This window comes from Melitaea cinxia, chromosome 22 (assembly GCF_905220565.1).
Source record: "Melitaea cinxia chromosome 22, ilMelCinx1.1, whole genome shotgun sequence".
NCBI lineage: Eukaryota > Metazoa > Arthropoda > Insecta > Lepidoptera > Nymphalidae > Melitaea > Melitaea cinxia.
In genome coordinates this window covers 6,633,111-6,654,377 of record NC_059415.1, presented here as the reverse complement: position 1 = coordinate 6,654,377, position 21,267 = coordinate 6,633,111, and the positions used below count along the sequence as shown (strand labels likewise).

Sequence of the window (21,267 nt, the reverse complement as noted above, 5' to 3'; positions counted from 1 at the left end):
GAGAGCACTTTAGTCGTTGGGGTGAAAGGGTTGGATGAAAACGTCCAATTTATTGACCCAAACGTCGAACCCTGGAACGCGCCATCAAAATATAACAATAAGCGTTCCAGCACTATTTGCAAACATCCACGGCACTGCGTTATAAAAGAAAGCACCTAAATCGTAGCAGTAGTGCCGTGGAATCATAAAGCCAGAAGCGGAGATTAATATTTTTAAAAAATAGGTAATAAAGTAGGTTAACTTATATTGAAATTTACAATTATAATAAAAAAATATTAAAAATGAGGGTAGACTTGAAAAAGATGATGAAATCTAAGACAATAATTTAAATGAGATTTATGCTACTGAATACAATTATTAGATTTTACATTAGGCATGATTACTTGCATTAAAACTACATTAATTGCCTGTGATATAAAAATACCACTTACCCAGTTTGGGGGCGATAAACACTGACACGATAATTATATTTGTTTAATCGAGAGAACGCTAGGATCAACATAAATTTTAAATATTGCGGTTACGATGCTTAAATATATAATTATTCGACACCATATTAGAGACCGTAATAAAAAAATGTGATGTGCGTTAACTAATTTCTCAAGCCAAAATTCAAAAAATGAATGACGCAACGGCGACCCGTACTGCCGTTTTTATAACCCGAGACAAAAGATCTATTTGAATTTTTAAAAAGATAAAATGTTGCCCGCGCGAAAGGCGAGCGACAGGCCAATTTTCGGGTGGATGTCGGTGCCTTGAGCGCTTTTTTCGTTTTTATAAGAGTAATCTCCTATTTAGTTTTAAGGTTTAAATTGAAAATGATGCAGTAGTTGCACAAAACGCGCTTCGTATTTTATCGGTGGTGATATTTTAGAGGTGTAACGGATATCCGGGTGTTATAAAGAATAACGGTCATCGTTTTTTGTACCGGATTTATGGATCGTCAAAAAAACCCATGATGGGCATTATTAGTTGTAATGTGTTAAATTTATCATTATCATTAATGTCAATTAATAAATTTCGGTAAATTAAATTTCAGTAGCTTATCGTTTTGGAAACAGCTTAAAAAAATCTGGATTCGAATATCCGGTTTGTCGGTCGTAAAAGTTGTCGGATATACGGTTACTAGTTAAACATATATCCGTTATATCTTTATATATCATTACATTTACGATGCCGGTTGATGAATTTATATTATTTGTTTGTAGCAAAAAAATATGATAAAATTGTGTTTTATAATTTACTGTAGATTTTCATGCAAGATTTAATTATAATAAATTAATGGTGTTTTTTTTTTAAATTCATTTCACGTATTTTAAATATTAAATTTAAGCATATTTTAATTTACTAGTATAAATAATATACGTATAACGTTACAACTTCCTATAACAAAATTTAACAATAGAGCATGTGTCGACAGAAATTGTAACAACTGTAACAGTGTTGTGTAAAACAATAAAAGTAAATAATTGTGTTTGCTGGCAAACGAAAAAAAACCGACTTCAATTACATCGACAAGTAATACATTGTAGGTAGACGAAAAAAATATTTAAATAAATACTCATTATCAAAGGTTACTCCAAAAGTTGTAATGAGATCTCGATGAAATTTAAATGTGACTACAGGATGAACATCGGCTTTCGATTAAATTAAAAATCATCAAAAACGGTATACCCAATAAAAAGTTATGAGGATTTCTCTGGAATTCCACCATCAGATCCTGGTTTCCATATCATGGTACCACACTTAGGATATCTTCTTTCCAACAAAAAAAAATATCAAAATCGATTCATACACGACGAAGTTATCCCCGAACATACATAACAAAAAAATATATATATATATATATATACACGGTGATTTTATAACCGTTTTGGAAACGAAATATTTTACTTTGGAATCATCTATAGTACATATAAAAATGGATAAATCAATTGTAATGTTGACTAAAAAAAAGTTTCAATTTTAATATTCATTTTTATTCGATCGACTTGGAAAGTAGTAAGGCACTGATCATTCATTCATTATTTTATATGAATGAAACACGTCCGTGCGCGTTTCGGTTGATAAAATATACCTATAGGCGCGAGCTAGCGAGGACTTACGTAGATAGACTCGTTTGTCCTTCATACTTTACACGGGCTTAGGACCGTCAGAAATACCTATTTTATTTAAACTTCTTTTCGATTATTAACCACGATTGTTCTTTTCACAACAAATCAATTTATAAACGGAGTGTAGGTATAAACTTCAGGCGTATTTAAAAAATCGGAGTTTTCTACAGAATAATTAACTTACATACCTATTAACAGTTTATTTACACTGTTTACACTTCTCTGTATCGAAGCAACTGCTCAAAATGGAGTCCGCTGCGTTCAATACACAAACGTACGCGTTTAATACAATTGTCTTTTAATTTTCTTAATGTTCTTGATCACTTTTCACTTTATCAAAAGCGTCCACTATCGCAATGCGTAAATCATCACAGCTTTCATATTGACTGACGTGTATAACTTTTTATTTCCGATCACAAGAAAAAATCCAGGGGCGTTAAGTCAGGACTTCCAGGTGGCCAAGGCACAGGCCCTCCTCGACCTATCCACCTATCACTAAACTCACTGTCCAGGTACATCGTCTACTAACTCAGATATTACTCTCCTTAACATCTCTAAGTACGAATTGCCGGTTAGATATGAATACGATATGAATATCGACTTTGATGAAAAAAAAAATACATATATTATTAAATTAACGTTATATATAGGTTCTGTTATTGATAAATAATTCAAAATTTTCGTTTCCAAAACGCTTTCAAAATCACCCGGTATATATATATATATATATATATATATATATATATATATATATATATATATATATATATAAAATAAACATCAATATACCGGGTTTTTTTTTTCATCAAAGTCGATATTCATATCGTTTACAGACAAAAAGTGAGAACCAGTAGTAGCGCTACACGGTAGGTACATTCTAAAAATAGAAATACTATACGATTTAATACCGAGTCACAAAATCGTATTAGCCAATAAAAACAAAGCTACCGAGTTGCGCCGGAGTCGACCAATGACGGCGTTGCTCACTTGTCCTTGTAATCGTCGGCGTCCCGCGTCCCTGGCTTTCAGTCGGTCAGTAATACCATAGCGGTACATTCGTAAACAAGGTCAAGGACGTTTAAATTATTATTCGCCGGAGTTTGAAGATGTTCTTGAGTACTTCGAGCGCGATCCCTGGCGGAGGACAAGGATGGCATCAAGAGAATTCGATGTTAGCTAAAACTTCGTATGGAAGATATTACGTACACAAGGATTACACCCGTATCATTTTCGTAAGGCTCACGTAATAAACAACGCACCGGAAAGAATCGCCTTTTGCCAGTGGTTGTTAAATAATACAAACGACAACATACTCTGGACGGACGAGTCACTGTTTACTCGAGTGGGACTATACAATGTGCACAGTGAGCATTACTGGGCTCTAATTAAGCCCCACTTGATACGAGAAAACCATCACCAGGTTTGTTTCAGTGTGAACGTGTAGGCCGATATTATTAACGACCAACTAATAGGGCCTATTTTTATTGAAGGTCATCTAACCGGCAATTCGTACTTAGAGATGTTAAGGAGAGTAATATCTGAGTTAGTAGACGATGTACCTGGACAGTGAGTTTAGTGATAGGTGGATAGGTCGAGGAGGGCCTGTGTCTTGGCCACCTGGAAGTCCTGACTTAACGCCCCTGGATTTTTTCTTGTGATCGGAAATAAAAAGTTATACACGTCAGTCAATATGAAAGCTCTGATGATTTACGCATTGCGATAGTGGACGCTTTTGATAAAGTGAAAAGTGATCAAGACACATTAAGAAAATTAAAAGACAATTGTATTAAACGCGTACGTTTGTGTATTGAACGCAGCGGACTCCATTTTGAGCAGTTGCTTCGATACAGAGAAGTGTAAATAGTGTAAATAAACTGTTAATAGGTATGTAAGTTAATTATTCTGTAGAACACTCCGATTTTTTAAATACGCCTGAAGTTTATACCTACAGTCCGTTTATAAATTGATTTGTTGTGAAAAGAACAATCGTGGTTAATAATCGAAAAGAAGTTTAAATAAAATAGGTATTTCTGACGGTCCTAAGCCCGTGTAAAGTATGAAGGACAAACGAGTCTATCTACGTAAGTACTCGCTAGCTCGCGCCTATAGGTATACTTTTATCAACCGAAACGCGCAAGGACGTGTTTCATTCATATAAAATAATAAATGAATGATCAGTGCCTTACTACTTTCCAAGTCGATCGAATAAAAATGAATATTAAAATTGAAACTTTTTTTAGTCAACATTACAATTGATTTATCCATTTTTATATGTACTATAGATGATTCCAAAGTAAAATATTTCGTTATGAAAATATTTGATAAAAATTTCTTATACTTACAAATAAATATCATTTAAGCGATAATGAAGATCCTGTTTTGCCTTTCTGTTCATCCACGGAGCTGACAATTCGTACATCGGGGGGTTCTCACTGGGATAACCATCACTCATTGTATGTTTGTATGTCTGGCGCGAACTTGAGGAGGCTTATGTCCAGCAGTGAACTGCAATAGGCTGAACTGACTGACTGACTGATTTATTTATTATGTTTTAGACTAATTAAATCAGACAAAAATAGTAATTAAATTTCGCTTCAGCCTGTAATATCCCACTGTTGGGCATAGGCCTCTTTCCCCATGTAGGAGAAGGATCAGAGCTTAATCCACCACGTTGCTCCAATGCGGGGTGGCGGATATATTCTCTACTATGAGTAACGATCGCTATCAGGTGTACATGATAACAACGGGACCGACGGCTTAACGTGCTCTCCGAGGCACGGTGGGGAGATCCACAAGGACTGCACAAACACCCAGACCATGGCAAATACCTGTATGGCCAATACAAATGTATGTCATGTGCGGGGATCGAACCCGCAACCGCCAGCGCAACCGGCACAATCCATAGCTGTGACCGATGCGCCAACGCGGCGTCAGTGATTAAATAACAAAACAATTTTTGTTAATTGAAATGTCTATTTTTACCGCACTATATAATTAAAAGCCAGGTATAATATACCACTACATACTAACAACATAATAAAACAGGTGCATGTGCTTTTATTCCTTATTTTATAATAATATAATGCCGCAACGGTCACAGCACTAGTTTGTGGTTGTTGCACTGGTGGTTACGGGTTCGATCCCCTCACATGACAAACATTGGCCATACAAATGTGTGCCGTGATCTGGGTGTTTTTAGCAGTCCTTGTGAGTCACCCTACCGTGCCTTTGAGAGCACTTTAAGCCGTCAGTCCCGGTTGTTATCATGTACACCTGATAGCGATCGTTACTCATAGTAGGGAATATATCCGCCAACCGCATTGGAGCAGCGTCGTGGATTAAGCTCTGATCTCCGCTCTCTCCAACGTAAGACTAGATGAGATTTAACTCGACCCCCTCCCCCCCTTAAATATCTCACGTATTTTATGAACGCCCCCAAATGTACAGATAGCGATCCGTTACATTTTTATTATATGTATTGATAAAAGTAAAAATACAACTGAGTATTTTGTGAATATTTCAAGTGCCTACTTGTTACCTTTATTGATACCGGGCTAAAAAAGGTTGGAAAAATCGCGTTTGTTGTATGCGAGCCCCCTTAAATGTTCATTTTATTTTGTTTTTAGTATTTGTTGTTATAGCGGCAATAGAAATACATAATTTGTGAAATTTTCAACTGTCTAGCTACCGCAGTTCTTGAGATACAACCTGATGTCAGACGGACGGACGGACAGACAGCGAAGTCTTAGTAACTGTCTGCCGTTTTTGCTCTTTGGGTGCAGAACCCTAATTAGGTACGAAAGTAACTTATCAAAAATTTTGTCTTTTTTTGTATGAAAAAGACAATATTTTTTGGTTCGTATAATGTATAGTCATAAAATGTTTCTAAGGATATCTTGAGGTAGCCAGAACAATCGGGAGAAGGAACGTCAACGAATTGCCACATCCGTATATTATCAGACAACATGTCAGTATTACAGGCACTAGATAGTAGGTAACTCAACCACTTCAGCTATAATCTATGAATGCCATAACACCCTGATGCAGGTAAGTGAAAATAACGACATCACACTGCAATGGATCAAAGGTCACAACAACACACGCGGTAACGACAGGGCTGATGAGCTAGCAAGAAAGGGGTCAAGTATGACGGCCATAGCAGCTGAACCGATTATACCGTTACCTTCTTGGTGGCTTAAAGGCCAAATTCGACAACGCATGAAACGCAAACACATCACACTATGGTCCGAAGTTGAGTACTGTAGGTAAGCCAAGTTGGCGCTGCCAGTAATTGATGCCAAATTGGCAAGAATTCTAATAAATCTGGACAGGCGTCAACTGAAATAAATAACTGCGGCACTGACTGGACACGGTCCGTATAACAAACATCTGTTTAATATAGGCATTACCGACAGTCAGTGCAGAGCTTGCATGGGAACAGAAGAAACGGCTACGCATGTACTTCTCTACTGTCCAGGTGTAGCGGCTTACCGGAAAAAACATCTTGGCACCCTGAAGACACTTCCGGAGATGTACAAGAAGCCAAAAAGACTTCTGAAGTTTCTGGAGGAGCTTGGGTGGCAGGAGTGAATAAATAGATTATTCCCATACACGCAGTCGTCGAGTTGCGAAAACCAGCCCGTGTTTACCATACCATACCATACCTACTGGGAGCGATTAATATCAAACGTTTATGATGAAATAGCTTGCTACTGAAACCTTTTTACTACTACCCTAGGACGTGCAGAGATCCATATTCCGTGGAAAGTTCATAATGAGAAATATACCTTATTTGTTTATAGGTCTTTCGCTACTCTCGTATCAAATCTCGCCCCCATAGTTTCATAATTAAATTATTAGTAAGATGAAGGCTTCACTCACCGCCTAGTGACAACCACCAAGATATTCGTTTGCTCCATCATCTGCATCAAATGTAGCATTCTTGAACCTCCTTGCCGCTCCCCGTCATCGTTATTCTCTTGAAACATCTGTGTAGCTTTGCCCGTTTTTCTTACGAATCTATAGGCGTACATGTTGTGTTTTGCTTGTTGTAGTTTTTTTTAATTGTTCTTAATTTCGCTAACACGGCACTGTAAACAAAATTAAATGTTATAATTATGACTAGAACGTGGAAACCTCATTTACACTTGTATACATTTATATCGAATCACGTAGGTACTTTACACTTGACTGCATCAACATTAAATATAATCAGTGCCTAATATAATTGTTTTATTATTTTTACCTACATACTTTTATTTTGAAAAATACTTTCTAAAAAATGAAAATTAAAGTTAAATATAAATAGAATCACAAACAACTACATACTTAACGTCATCTATGTTATGAACTTTGGCGGCGTGACCCTGGAATAAACTCTTCCTTTCCACGATGACCTCTCCGTGTGTGATTTCTGGACATTTTGTTTCTAACTGAAAACAAAAAAGAGTAAATTGTCAATTAAATCTGTCATATATTTATACAACCAGGAAACATACGACGAGGAATGAACATTTAAAGCTATGAAGATTACTTTTATAAAGCCAATTATTTAAATATAAAACGGGTTATCTAGTATATTTGTTGTTGGTTGTTTTGAGGTCCCAACACTATTGCCACCCGCTTTACACATAATTAAAAGTTTGGATCACGAATAACCTAAAAAAATTAACTAATGTACAGTTATAGGTATTGAAATCCGAAATACCGGTTCCGGTTACGAGTTACGGATACAAACTTACTGGCTCCGGTCACTGGATCCAGTGATTGCTTATCGTGGCAAAATACCAGTAGCTTGCGAAATAGGCCTTTGACGCGAATGGATTTTAAAATCATGTCATTTAGTAAGAATGTCTAGTAATATAAAATACGACAAACCTGTGTCGACGTAGACCCAGTTTTCATCTTGTCTTTCTTCTTAGCAGTTTGGTCTTTGGCAACTATTACTTGCAAAACTTCCTTTATTTTCCCAATCCACTGGAAAATGACGGTTTGTCCTATGTTTTCTCTGAAATTTAATATTACTGATAAAATCAAGATTATTTTTTTGTGATATCTTAAGTCGTTAACTTTGTAAATGCTTTTATTGTTCTTTGTCGCTTTTTAATACTTATTTGTCACTATACATATTATATACATAAGGAATCTTGTTTTTTATTTGTACCTTTATGGGTATACGTAAGAATATGTATATTTAAAAATTAACGTTTCAAATTGGTATAGCTTAATATATTTTATCAAACATTCCCTTGAGTTTAATATGGATTAGAAATGTGAGGTAGAGTGGTGCGTACATGCATATATGTACGTGTATTTATTTGTACATATTACTATCTCAAGTATGCTTTAGCTTAAAAGTGTGTTTTATCGTAACGAAGGGGAATGAAGGTGTTAAGGGGGCCATTGACGATCAGTTTAACTGATCATTTTTGCGCGCTATCCAAAATTTAATCGTGAGTGTAGAACCATCGCTCCAGAGTTTTAACTGACGACGCGCCACGTAAATCCATCCCGGCGCGTCGCGCCAAACTAGGACTGTTGATAAAATATCGAAATATCAATATTTATTAGATACTAATACTTTTTTGGACGATATATCGATAGTTCGATATTGAAATTTTAATATCGACACTCGATATTTTGAAGTAAAACTTCTTTACGCACGCTTAACCTGGGAAGTAAGCTGGTAAATATGTACTGAGAGTGTTACGAAAACTGTGATCAGGCGAGGGAAACGGAAGTTGAGAGGGACACATAAGTTAGTGAAAGTAGAAAGACAGACAGACTTATGTTTCTTAACGCTTCGTTTTTTTTAAGGAAATTTTTATTCTTTTATTTTTTCTCGTCAATTATTTAAACTAGAACATAATAAACTTAATCTACTGAACTTTATTTACACTACATTATTTTTTAACCGACTTCCAAAAAAGAAGGAGGTTCTCAATTCGACTATTTTTTTTTATATGTATTCAAGAACTTCAGAACTTTTGACTGGGTAGACCGATTTCGACAATTTTGCCTGTAAGGTGTTGCCTGTCATTTGGTCCCACTTAAATTTATTTGATATAATAATGCGTTTTTACTTGACTACTTTTTTGTCGACTTACGTTGTATTATACCGCATAACTTTTTACTGCGTGTACCGATTTTGATGATTTGTAATTTAATCGAAAGCTGATGTTTATCACGTGGTTATATTTAAATTTCGTTGAGACCTAATAACAACTTTTAGAGTTATCTTTGATCACGCGTATTTACTTGACTATTTTTTTGTCTACCTACGTTGTATTACTTGTCGATGTAATTGAAGTCCGTTTTTTTTTCGTTTGCGAGCAAATACAATTATCTTCTTTTAGTTTAGTTATTTATATATTAGCTTTTACCCGCGGTTTCGCTCGCTTTGGAGCCATTAAATAAGTAGAGAGATGTTATTTTTCGTAAAATATATACATATTTTTTTTATATAAAGTGTTGCTCTGATACCTCCAAGAATATATGTACAAAGTTTAATGATGATCAGTTAAGTAGTTTTTGCGTGAAAGAGTAACAAACAAACACATTCACATTTATAATATTAGTAGTAATTGTCCTAAAACGAAATTAATTTTCGTAGGCGCTTCTCCACGCAGAGAAAAAAAGCTTGGAAGCTCTTCGCGCTCCTCCGCCCACGCCGGACACTCCTCCAATGCGTGTTGCGCCGACTCGTCGGGACAATCCCGGCAGTGGTGGCAACGAGGAGAGGGCTCCCGAGAGGACCTGCGTGGCGCTGAAGGTTAGGATGCCATGTCGTCTATCCAACCACTGCCGAAGAACCGGCCGAACCGCGTCGATCGTCCGGTGCCCCGCACTCGGACGCTCGAGCCAGACTCCGACGCCGCCGGTATGACGACGCCAGAGAGACCGCGTCTAGGTCCTAGGGCAGGACTCCAGCCAGCACGCACGCTGCCTCTCCCGAGATCGTACGGTACCCGCGTACGACCCTGATCGCCATCACCCTCTGCGCGCGCCGCAGAAGGGCGATGTTTTCGCGGTCCAGGGCGTCGGACCAGACGGGGGCACCGTACATCGCCATCGCTTTCACGACGCCGCTGTAGAGCCGGCGGCAGCTCACACCGGGACCGCCGATATTCGGCAAAAGCCATGAGAGCGAGGCTCCCACCTTCAGCAAGCGCGGGACGAGCCGCGCGAAGTGCGCCCGAAACTTCCACCAGCCGTCGAGCACGAGACCCAGGTACGTCATCGTGACCGACAGGCCGATGCGAGTGCCTCCCACGATCAGATGGGCGTCGTGGGGAGGCGCCCTCCTCGGGCCTTGAAACACGATGCCTTGCGCCTTGTCCAGCGCGACGACGAGGCCGAGACGCCGGATTCGCGCCACGACCTGCGCGACGCCAGCGGTCGCCAGCACTGCCGCCTCCCGATACGTCGGTCGGCGGGCCAGCACCAGCGTGTCGTCGGCGTAGCAGACGACGCTGACGCCGCGCAATAGCGAGCCACGCAACACCCAATCGTACCCGATGTTCCACAGGAGTGGTCCAAGCACCAACCCCTGCGGAACACCGCATACAACTTCCTTTCTTACAACCGGAGGTTGGCACCGACCACGCGACGCAAGTAGGTCGGCACCCCGTGGTAGCGGAGCGCCTCCCTGATGCAGCCTCAGGGCAACGTGTTGAAGGCGTTGGCGATGTCAATAGACACCGCCACGACAACGTCGCCCCGGGCCACCGCTTCCTGCACCTGGGCACGGACGCACAGCACAGCATCCACGGTAGAACGGCCACTGCGGAAGCCGAACTGCACGTCCGAGAGGTCGGGTCCTTGACGCCCGAGGTGCGCCACCAGACGCGCGGTCACGACGCGCTCGAACAGCTTGGCGAGCTCGTCGAGGAGGACGATGGGGCGGTACGCCGACGGTGACTCCGCCGGCCGGCCTTCCTTCCTGAGAAGGACTAACCTGCCTGTCTTCCACCGCTGTGGAATTATGGCTTGAGCCAGACAGGCAGAGAATAGTCCTCGAATTCGCGGCGCCAGGTGGTTCAGCGCCACCGCCCACGCCCTCCCCGCAATCCCATCCGGGCCTGGAGCGATGTTCTTCCGTCGCAGCTGCGCGACTGCTTCCTCGAATTCGGACTCTCCGACCTCCGGTGTCTCCTCTCCGACGTCTCGATCCTTTTCTCGCGGTGCCATCGACGGCGGCTCGTGCTCGGCCGGCGCCGTCGGGAACAGGGCCGCGACCACCTCACGGACCACTTCGGCGTCCAGGGTCTCCGTGAGTGGAGGAGCCCAGGGACGGACCTTGCTGCGTACCCGCTTGTAGGGCATCCCCCACGGGTCGCTGTTCAGTCCGTCCAACATTTCCTCCCTAGCCACGGCCTGCGACTCGCCGATGGCACGACGGAGGCTGGCTTTGGCTACCGTGTAAAGGGCGTACAGCCGCTCGCCCTCCTTCTCGTGCCGTGTCCTGTCCTGCGAAGCGGGGGGCGTCCTGAAGATGCGCCTCCTGCAGCGCGTGTACTGGCGTCGGGCGGCCACGCACTCCCTGCGCAGCTGCGCAATCGCCTCCGACCACCAGTACACCTGAGCCCGCCTGGGGCGACCCCTCGACCGCGGCATGGCCGCGTCGCACGCGTCGGTCATTCTGGCCACCAGCCAGTCTGCCACCCTGTCCGGTGAACCGTCGACGCGCGGCTGACACGATGCCACTATCGCCGCTTCGTCGAGTCGCTCCCGGTCGACACGCTTCAGCTGCCACCGAGGACCCTCCTCCGCCGGGGCGCGTCTGGAGCTTGGCGGCACCGCCGGACGAGCGGAGATCTCGAGGCGGATGTAGCGGTGATCCGAGAGAGTCTCCACGTCGTCCAGCACTCGCCAGTCCCGAACGCGGCGCGCGAGGCCGGGGCTCGCAAACGACACGTCCACGATCGAGCCGCCCGACCTGCGCACGCACGTGTTGGCCGTCCCGCGATTGAGGACGGTCAGGCCGGTGGCAAAGAGCCACTCCTCCAGAATCGCCCCCCGCACATCTGTGGCAGGACACCCCCACAGCTGCGATTTGGCGTTCAAATCGCCCATCACGAGCACCTCCGCCGGATAAAATCTTCTCAAGATCGACTCGGTCCCGTCGAGGAACGCCTCGAACTCGGCGACCGACTTGTTCGGGGAAAAATACGCCCCGATGATGGCCATATCTCCAAGCAGTGCCGCGACGCAACCCGAGCCCTTCACAATGTTCGTAAAAGGCGGGGCGCCCGCGGCGACCTGGGTCACGATGGCCACCACGCCTCCGTTTCGCCGATCCAATTATCCATCGGCGGGACCGAGTACGGCTCGGCCACCACCGCCGCCCGCACGGACCACTGTACCAGGCTCTGGACAAGGAGGTCCTGGGCCCTGGCACAGTGGTTCAGGTTGGCTTGGAGGACCTTAAGTGCCATGTTACAGTCAGGTCTTCATAGTCACCTCCCCGGCTCGGTTGGCGGGCGGTGCGCGGGTTTTGTCCCTGGGTACCGCCTTTTTTCTCCTTTTACCCGCTTTGTTGCGCGGGCACGCAACTAGGCTGTGCCCAGCCGGTTTGTTTTCCGCCTGACATATAGGACAGCAGGCCTCGGCAGTACACTGCCGGCGAATGTGCCCCTCCTTGTCGCAGCGGTAGCACTGGCCGCTGCGGTCCACCCCCTTGTCGCACTTCACTGCCACGTGCCCAACCTCGTGGCAGCGATAACATTGCTGCGATCTCGTCTTCAGAAGGGTTACACTCGCCGACACGAATCCGACGAGTAGGCGGCGCCCGTCCACCACTTTCTTCGCCGCCTCAACTGGGAGGCGGACCCACGCTGTCCCGACGCCGGCGAAGTTTTGGCGTATTTCGCCTACTTTTATAGATTCCTCGGCGCATCCTACCGCCTTGGCGATCACGCCGGCCAGCTCCTGGGGAGTGACCGAGTCGTCCAACCCGGCCACCCGCAGGTCGGCGCACTTCTCCGGGCGGGTGACCGCCACGTCCTCGCCGACGACCGCCTTGATGCGCCGTTCAAGCTCCTCGGCCTTCTCCTTATTGCCGGTGCCGGGCAGCTCGAACCTACGCGCGCCGGTCTGAGAGACCCTATAGCGAGTCTCGACGCCCATGCTCGCTATAAGGCCGTCAGCCTTTATGGCCCCGAGGACCTCCGCGTAGGTCCTCGTGATGCCCGGCAGCAGCGTCAGCTGCACCGCCGCCGACCTCGGCAGTCGCAGCTTCGGCTTCTTCGGTTTTTTGGCCGGTCCACCTTGGTTCTGGGGCTGGTTTTTGGGCGGCCCCACCTTCCTTTCCTCGCCACCACATTCCACCCCTCCGTCAGAGCGGCCGGAGCAGGCGGTAGGGGGCGAGGTTCACACGGCGCAGCAGCTTGATCAGCCGCCCCGTTCTTCTTTTTCTTTTTCTTCTTTTTGCCTGCCTTTGCAGGCCTCGGGGCCGGGTTCGCCGGCGGAGCCAGCGTAGTAACACTGGTCTCCGCCGGCTGAGAAGCCGGTGCCTCGACTGCTCGCACCCGCGCTTCGGGCAGGAGCCTGCCGGACGCTTCCAAGTTTTTGAATCGGGCGTCGAGCATTTTCCCGACCCCGTCCATAATTTTGGAGACGAATGAGTCGTCATCGATTTCTTTCCTGGAGGAAGAGAGGACTGGTGCAGGCGTCGTGCACAAGTCGCGCCTCAGGTCGGCAACGCCCTGCCTCAGCTCCGAAATCTTCGAGCGCAGCTGGGCGTTTTCGGCTTAAAGCCGATCATTCGCCTTCTGCAGCAGACGGATCTCATCAGTCGTCGTCCGGGTATAAAGGGTTCCTAGCACTTCACTAATGGCCTCAGCGGACTCATTATAGGCCTTTTTAAAGGTACCCTTCAGATTTTTCGACCCCTTGGTGAGCTTGATTATGGCCTCGACACACTCCTGGGCCCTCCTGTGCAGGTCCAGTGTCGAGCACCCTTCAGCTGGGCACGCTCCTGCTAAGCTCGTCACGGATCGCGTCGCCCTTACCTGGCGCGTGATTTCGACCGCCTCGCTCTCCGCTTCGAGCTCGAGCTCTCGCTCGCATTGTTTAATATATTCGGCCTTAGCCTTGGCGAGGCCGACGTATTTCCCGGTTGTGGGCGGTCTACCACGACCTCTTCGCGCTGTGTGCACCTTGCCCGACACATAGTCGCTTTCGTCTGATGCGCAGTCATAGTTCTCCCGACGCTTGCGCTTCCACGTCCTCCGACGTCCGAGTCGTGAGACGACCTGGACCGCATGTCTGCGTTGGAGCCTTCGTCACCTGCCGTAACACCGCCCGTCTCGGGTCGCTCATCTACCTCGCCCTTCTCGGGCCTCTCGTCTACTCCGCCCTTCTCGGGCCTCTCGTCAACCTCCACACCATCATCGTTTAAAAAATTTGAGTTTTCAAGATCCATTTCTGTTCCCACGAGTATGGGGGAAACATTTTTTATAGAGGTTTTCTTCCTCGCGGTCCGGGCGGTTAAGGCAAGACCCTCGGTCCCGTACGTGGCCGCGAGACATGACCACGACACCACGAAACGGGATTACGAGAAAAGGACGGTGAGCGAACAGGACTCCTGCCCACTCTGTCCGACGGCGGGGTAAGCGCACGCCTAACCCATCCACCCCCCCGTGGTGACACAATGCGCCAGCGCTGTGTCACTTGATGTGCTCACGGGACAACTCTAATGTAGAGCGCCGGAATGCATCCCCACACGCGTCGGTCGTCAGCCGCGACGGGCAGCAGTGCCGCGATTGTGATACTGCTGCCCGCCCCGTTGCCCAGGGTGCACCACGAGGAGGTCACCGACAAGCACCCCATGTAAATATTTTACCTAGTCAATGGCACGGAACCCTTCGTGCGCGAGTCGAACTCGCACTTGACCTGTTTTTTATTATTGTAGCAATAAACTATTATTACTAATTTTTTTTTACTTTTTGCAAACGTTTAGAAAGTGTAACCGTCAGAAGTTTAGAAATTCCTTAAGCATATAATAACATTGATGTTATTTTCATTATTGTTTCAACAAACGATTAGACTGTTATTACTAAAAACTTTTTTTTAACTTTTTTTAAATGTTTAGAAAGTGCAACCAATGCTTATTTAATTCACTTTGACCTAAAAAAAAAACTATTGTTTTCTTTTGTTGGAATATTATATTTGAGAACTTTTACTAGAAACGATTCATCAATTCAGCCTATCACAGTCCATTGTTGGACATAGGCCTCCACAAGTTCGCGCCAAAAAATGGCATAAACTCATGTGTGTTGCCCGTGGTCACCACGCTGGGCAGGCAGGTTGGTGACTGCTGGGCTGGCTTTGTCTCATCGAAGACGCTACTGCCCGTCTTCGGCCTGTATATTTTAAAGTAAGCAGATGAATGGTTATCCTGCCATCGGTCGGCTTTGTAAATTTTAAGGTGGTAGTGGAACTGTGTTATCCCTTAGTCGCCTCTTACGATACCCACGGGAAGAGAGGGCGTGGCAATAGTTTTTAATTGCCGTAGCCACACAGTCTAAAAGAAATTATGTGGAGTATATTATCTTTTTCATACAAAAAATTTGGAAATTTCCAATGAGTCACTTTCACACTTTTTTTTTAATGCTTTTTTTAGGGCTTGCCTCCCTCGGCGCACACCACGCAGCGCGGGGTCTTCTCCGGGCAGGTGGTGACTTTATGCCCCGAGCTCCCACATTTGAAGCAGAGGTCGCCCCTGTCGACTGACGCCGGACACTTCGGGCGCGTGGGGTCCAACCCCATGCACTTAAAGCAGCGCATGTGGTGCGCCTCCAGGGCCGACACTCGCACCGAGCTCCAGCTGATCGCTCCGTCGCCGTATGACGGAAGAGGATGCGCTCGATCCCCAATTCCTCCAATTTGACGGTGTCTTCAGTCGACCGGAAGATGGAGTCGTACGTTTGACCCTTCTCTATAGCCGCTGGCTGCAGCTGGACGACGACTGCCGCAGTCTTCGGGGCCTTGAATTTGGCCTTAACGGTCGCCTTTGTTGCCGGCCTTCCGGACGGCTTGGACGGCTTGGCGGTCGGCTTGGCGGCCTGTCGCGCGGACGACGCCGTGGCCAGCTTGCCAGCCGGCTTCGCCGCAGGGGCGGCAGTTCGACCTTCGCCTGCAGGTGTAGATGGAGGGGCGGAGGACTTCCCTTTCCCCTTCCTCTTGCCCTTCCCTCTTTTAACCACTGTTGCCCAGGTTTCCTCCCGGGCAACCGTGGAGGGGGCCGCCGACGTAGTGGCCGCCGTCTCGGGGCGTCGAGGTCCACCAGCTCCTAGTTGGGGACGGACCGACGGAGCCGGCGGCAGCCTCTCCTCGATCTGCGCTAGCCGGACGTTCATCATATCGCCCAGCGAGCAGGTCAAGGAGTGCTTGAACTCCTCTAGCATGTCCGCCACCGGAAGTGTCGCAGGTGGACCGGCGACTGAGGCGTTGGCGTTGGCGGCGGCGGCGGCGGCGGCGGCGGCGGCAGCGGCGTTAGCAGCCGCTTCCGACTTCGCCTCGGCGAAGCCGCGCCTCATCGCCTTTAGCTCCGCTTTCATCGCCTCCACCTCCATCTTGAAGCGGCGGTTCTCCGCTCGGAGCCGCCTCACCTCGTCGGCCTCAGTCCTTGAGGCAAGGGCGTCGACCACCTCGCTTAGGTCCGTCGCGGACCTCTTCAGCTTGGAGACGAACTCGCCTTTGAGGTTCCCGGATTTCCGGGCAACCTCTAGTATTACGGCGAGTCCCTCGCCCGCGCGCGCCCTGAGCTCTTGCGCGTTGAGTGCAACAACGTCGTCTAAGATCAACGAGCCGACGTCGGACTCGTTGTCGGTGAATATGTTGGCCGATTCCGGCCGGACAGGTGCTGGCTTGAGAAACTTTTCGCGGGAAGGACCCGCCGTGGTTCATCTCTCCTTTCCCCTTCTCGCTGTGTTTATTTTAGCGAGGCCCGCGCCCTCTGCCTCCGTGTCTGAACCGTCACGCCCAGACGCGAAGGTCGAGGATGAGGGCCGCTTCCGCCGTCCCGTTGGCAGAGGTTCCCGGTCCGAGGACCCCATAGCCGTCTCCATATCAGTTCCGCTTTCGTCTGCGCCCAGAGCCGCAAAGCGGTTTGCTGTCTTCCCTTTCGCGAGGAATCTCCCCTTGCGATCTCGCGAGAGGAGACCAGCCCTCGGGCGCGAGGGCTCGTTATAGCCGCCGCTCCGAAGACTGTTATCGGAGTCCGTGTTCCTAGCCATAGTCGTGTCACCGCCCTTCTCGGGCACTACGTCAACGCCCATAGTGGGCGAATCACAATCACAAAGGTTGCCCTCCCCAAAATCGAACGGGCAGCGCGCCGAAGCGCGAAGGGATTCTCCGACGCCGGAGGCGTCGGTACCCTCCTGGGGTAGTTTCCGTTTTATCTTTGTGTCCATGATTAGTTAAGGCTGTATCACAGCTTAGATTTTTAATCGGGGTTTACTCCCCTAGGCCGCGCGGCTGACAAGCCGCTAAAGGTGCGCCCACACCTACTGGTTTTGGTCCGCGGGGGTCCGAAAACCCCTACCACCCGCTCAGTGCGAGTGGCGTTCCCCTATCCGTCACCGTGGGGACGCGCCCAGTAGAAGTCCAGCAACTCCTCCCCTTGGAGCCTAGGTCCCAGACCTAAGTCCGAGACCCAGGCCCCAAAGGCCTGGGTCACTTTTACACCTAATTTAAGTACCTCCAAGCTATTTTTGGGATTTTATTTCTTTTGAATTTTTGTGTACTCAACAATCCTTTTGTATTTAAAATGTCTTCAAATATTATATACAAGAGTCTTACGAAGTTATACGATGAATGCATAAATAGTGTTCTTTTTAAATTATACGTGAACCCGCCCTTTGTACCTAATCATACTTTGTGGGAATCCTTTGTTCTTTGCTATGTAGGGTAGACCGAGGCGAATCGGATCACTTTTTCTTTGAGGTTGAGCAAATCATATTAAAGTGTTATATAATATTATTTTTATTGATAAAAACGTAAGAAGTAACAATCAGCTATGAAATAAACATTTGAAAACTGAAATCATACATATATTCTCTTAATTAGCTATTAAAAACTAAAAAAAGAAAAATATCCGAATCGCCCCAATTTTCGGGGTGAATCGGATCGTACACAAAATGTAACAAAATTTTAAGTTTCTTAACACTATAGCTTTGGAATCGCTGAAAACTTAATGATGAGATCAATTTTAATTATGGGCACATAATTCACATATATATGGTCCCCTTTCCCCCCCATATCAGCACATTTTTCGTGGCACCATTCTTCGCAGGCATTGCACTGAATCCAATCCTCTGTTGGTGGATGAAAGAATATTTCGGAACAGTAAATGCAGTGCCACTCTCTCTGTTTTGCAGATGGACTCTTAATTTTTATCGCAGGCTTTGCTTTATTCTTCATCTTCTTTAAAGTATTTTCTTTGCCTACAGCCTTTTCCTTATTTTCCTTGATTTTATTGTCTACCTTAAATTTCTTCTTTGTTTCTTTTTCAAGAAGAGCAGTCTTACTCTGAGGTGATGCTAAATGCAAGACCGGTTTTGAAACTTTACGAATTTTTTTAGAGGGAATTGGCGACTTTAACGGTGATGGAAGAATTTCTTTAATTATTTCTGCACAGGTGGGAGGCTGGGCTTCGTGAGCTTGTTGCGAACTTGTGAATGGCACTATATTATCAAGTGGTTTTGTATTTGTGGCTTGGACTTGTACCATTATTTTTGACTGCACTTGTTCTACACTTGAGGATTGGTCTTGTGGCTGCACCTGTTGAAAACTCTTGGATTGGACTTGGGGCACTTGACACTCTCTCTGTTTTGTTGAGGAACTCTTAATTTTTATCCCAGGTGTTGCTTTATTCTTCATCTTTTTTCTTTCTTCATCTGCACAGGTGGAAGACTGGGCTTTGTCAGACTGTCGTGAACTTGCCGATGACACTGGATCAACTACTGGTTGTGTATCTGGGGTCTGGACTAGGGACTCTACAATGTCCGACTTTTGATCACCGATGAACTTGTGGTCAGGTATTGCATTGGCGTTTAGTGGAAATATTCCGGTCTTTTCGAAGCCTTTTGTAGCATTCCCAACAGTGGCAGCCTGATTCCAAGCTCGTTGGAAAAGTGCTCCGAAAGCGACTTTTGTGATTCCTCGATTCGGATGTGAATGTTGCCATGCTGTAGCTTGTTGGTGATAGTAGGTTTTGAGCGGTTTGAAAAACGATAAATCGAGCGGTTGCAGGGCATGTGATGTGTGTGGAGGAAGAAGTACAAGTTCAATTTCGAAAGAATCACACAAGTCTACCACTGAGTAGCTGGTGTGAGACGCGTGCCCATCCAAAATTAGAATTACTTTTCCTGGGGTCCTGTAGCGATTGAAATGTTGCAGCCACAACTTAAAAGCTTCTTCGGTGACCCAGCCCTTTTCTGTCATGGCAACTTCAGTGCCAGGTGGCATACCTAGGAGAAAATCGTCACGTTTACGCACACCTTTGAATAAAACAAATGGAGGTATGTACTGTCCTGCTGCATTCATACAGGCTAGAACGGTTACATTTTCACCTCGTTCAACAGTGGTCATGCTAACAACTTCTTTAGCACCTTTTTGGGCTATAATGTTGGGTGGACGATTACTAAGCGGCATCCCTGTTTCATCAACATTGTATATACATTCAGATCTTCCTCTTAAATTGTTGTTATCTACTATTGTTTCCAAAGTATTAAAGAATTCTGCCACTTTTTCTTTCTTCATACCATCAATCCTTGCTCTAGATAAACCCTCCGGCTTCCGAATAGTTAATTTTTTATTTCTTCGCATGAAGCGATGAAACCAGTCCTGGCCAGCCATTCCAGCGCTTCTGTTAAATTTGTGTTGTATATTTTGCTTTTCTGCGAATTCAAACGCGTACTTACGTACCGCTTTGGGTGTGATTCCAAAGCCACGACTTGCCAAGTGCAATAGCCGGTCAGCTATCTTCTGTTCTGCTTCCTCATCTAAAACTGGCTGTCCACCTCGACGTTTAATAACGCCTCTGGATAAATTAACTCTTCTTTGTAAGCTCGTGTACGGCACTTCGAAAATCTCCGCAGCCTTACGTAAGGTCAACACCTTATTCTGGACCTTATTTACAGCCTCTGTCATTTTTTCTTGAGACCACTCTCCGGCGTTAGTCTTTTTTTTATACGTGCGAACCATCTAGAATGGAAAAAATATGAATCAATAACCTCAAACATGTAATAAATCAATTTAAAAGTGTGATCCAATTCGCCCCTGACGATATGATCCGATTAACCCCATAATCAAGACTTTTGAAATAAATATTTTAGACGTTAACCTCTAAGATCATACTTAAAAGCGAATTGGTTCTCTAATATAGACACCTTGATTAACAATATAAACCAATGTAGTTGAGTTTTAACACAAATCGTAATATGACACAAAGAAATCGTAAGTACGTACCTTAGATGAGCGCAAAAATTGCGACACGCACAAACGACCGAGTCGCTGATGAACGGCGTCGCTACTGATTCACAAGCGCGATCGAAATACTGTCTATGTCGGGAGGTGCGGGGTGAGAGGAGAGGCGCAAACCGCTGGTTGAGTGCGTTTTATGCGAATGTGATATTTGAATTATCAATAGATTTCTTATTTTGATCCGATTCGCCCTGTGATCCGATTCGCCTCGGTCTACCCTATGTATTGTTTCTGTTTTTAACCGACTTCCAAAAAAAGGAGGAGGTTCTCAATTCGACTGTATTTTTTTTTTTTAATGTATGTTACATCAGAACTTTTGATTGGGTGGAGCGATTTCGACAAATTTTCTTTTAATCGAAAGGTGGTGTGTGCCAATTGGTCCCATTTTAATTTATTTGAGATCTAACAACTACTTTTCGAGCTATACGCTTTTTTCGTCGACCTACGTTGTATTATACCGCATAACTTTCTACTGGATGTACCGATTTTAATAATTCTTTTTTTGTTGGAAAGGAGATATCCCTAGTATAGTACCATGATAAGGAAACCAGGATCTGATGATGAGATCCCAGAGAAATCGAGGGAAACTCTCGAAATTCCGCAATAACTTTTTACTGGGTGTACCGATTTTGATAATTCTTTTTTTGTTGGAAAGAAGATATCC

At 45.7% G+C, this 21,267-nt stretch overlaps 1 protein-coding gene across 1 annotated transcript; it reads right to left on the bottom strand.

Moving 5' to 3' along the window:
* Positions 1–18,284: 18,284 nt before the first annotated feature.
* On the bottom strand, positions 18,285–20,270 carry LOC123664423. The gene has a single exon (XM_045598966.1). It carries the CDS (start codon positions 20,268–20,270, stop codon positions 18,285–18,287), a length of 1,986 nt encoding a protein of 661 aa, XP_045454922.1.
* Positions 20,271–21,267: the final 997 nt, after the last annotated feature.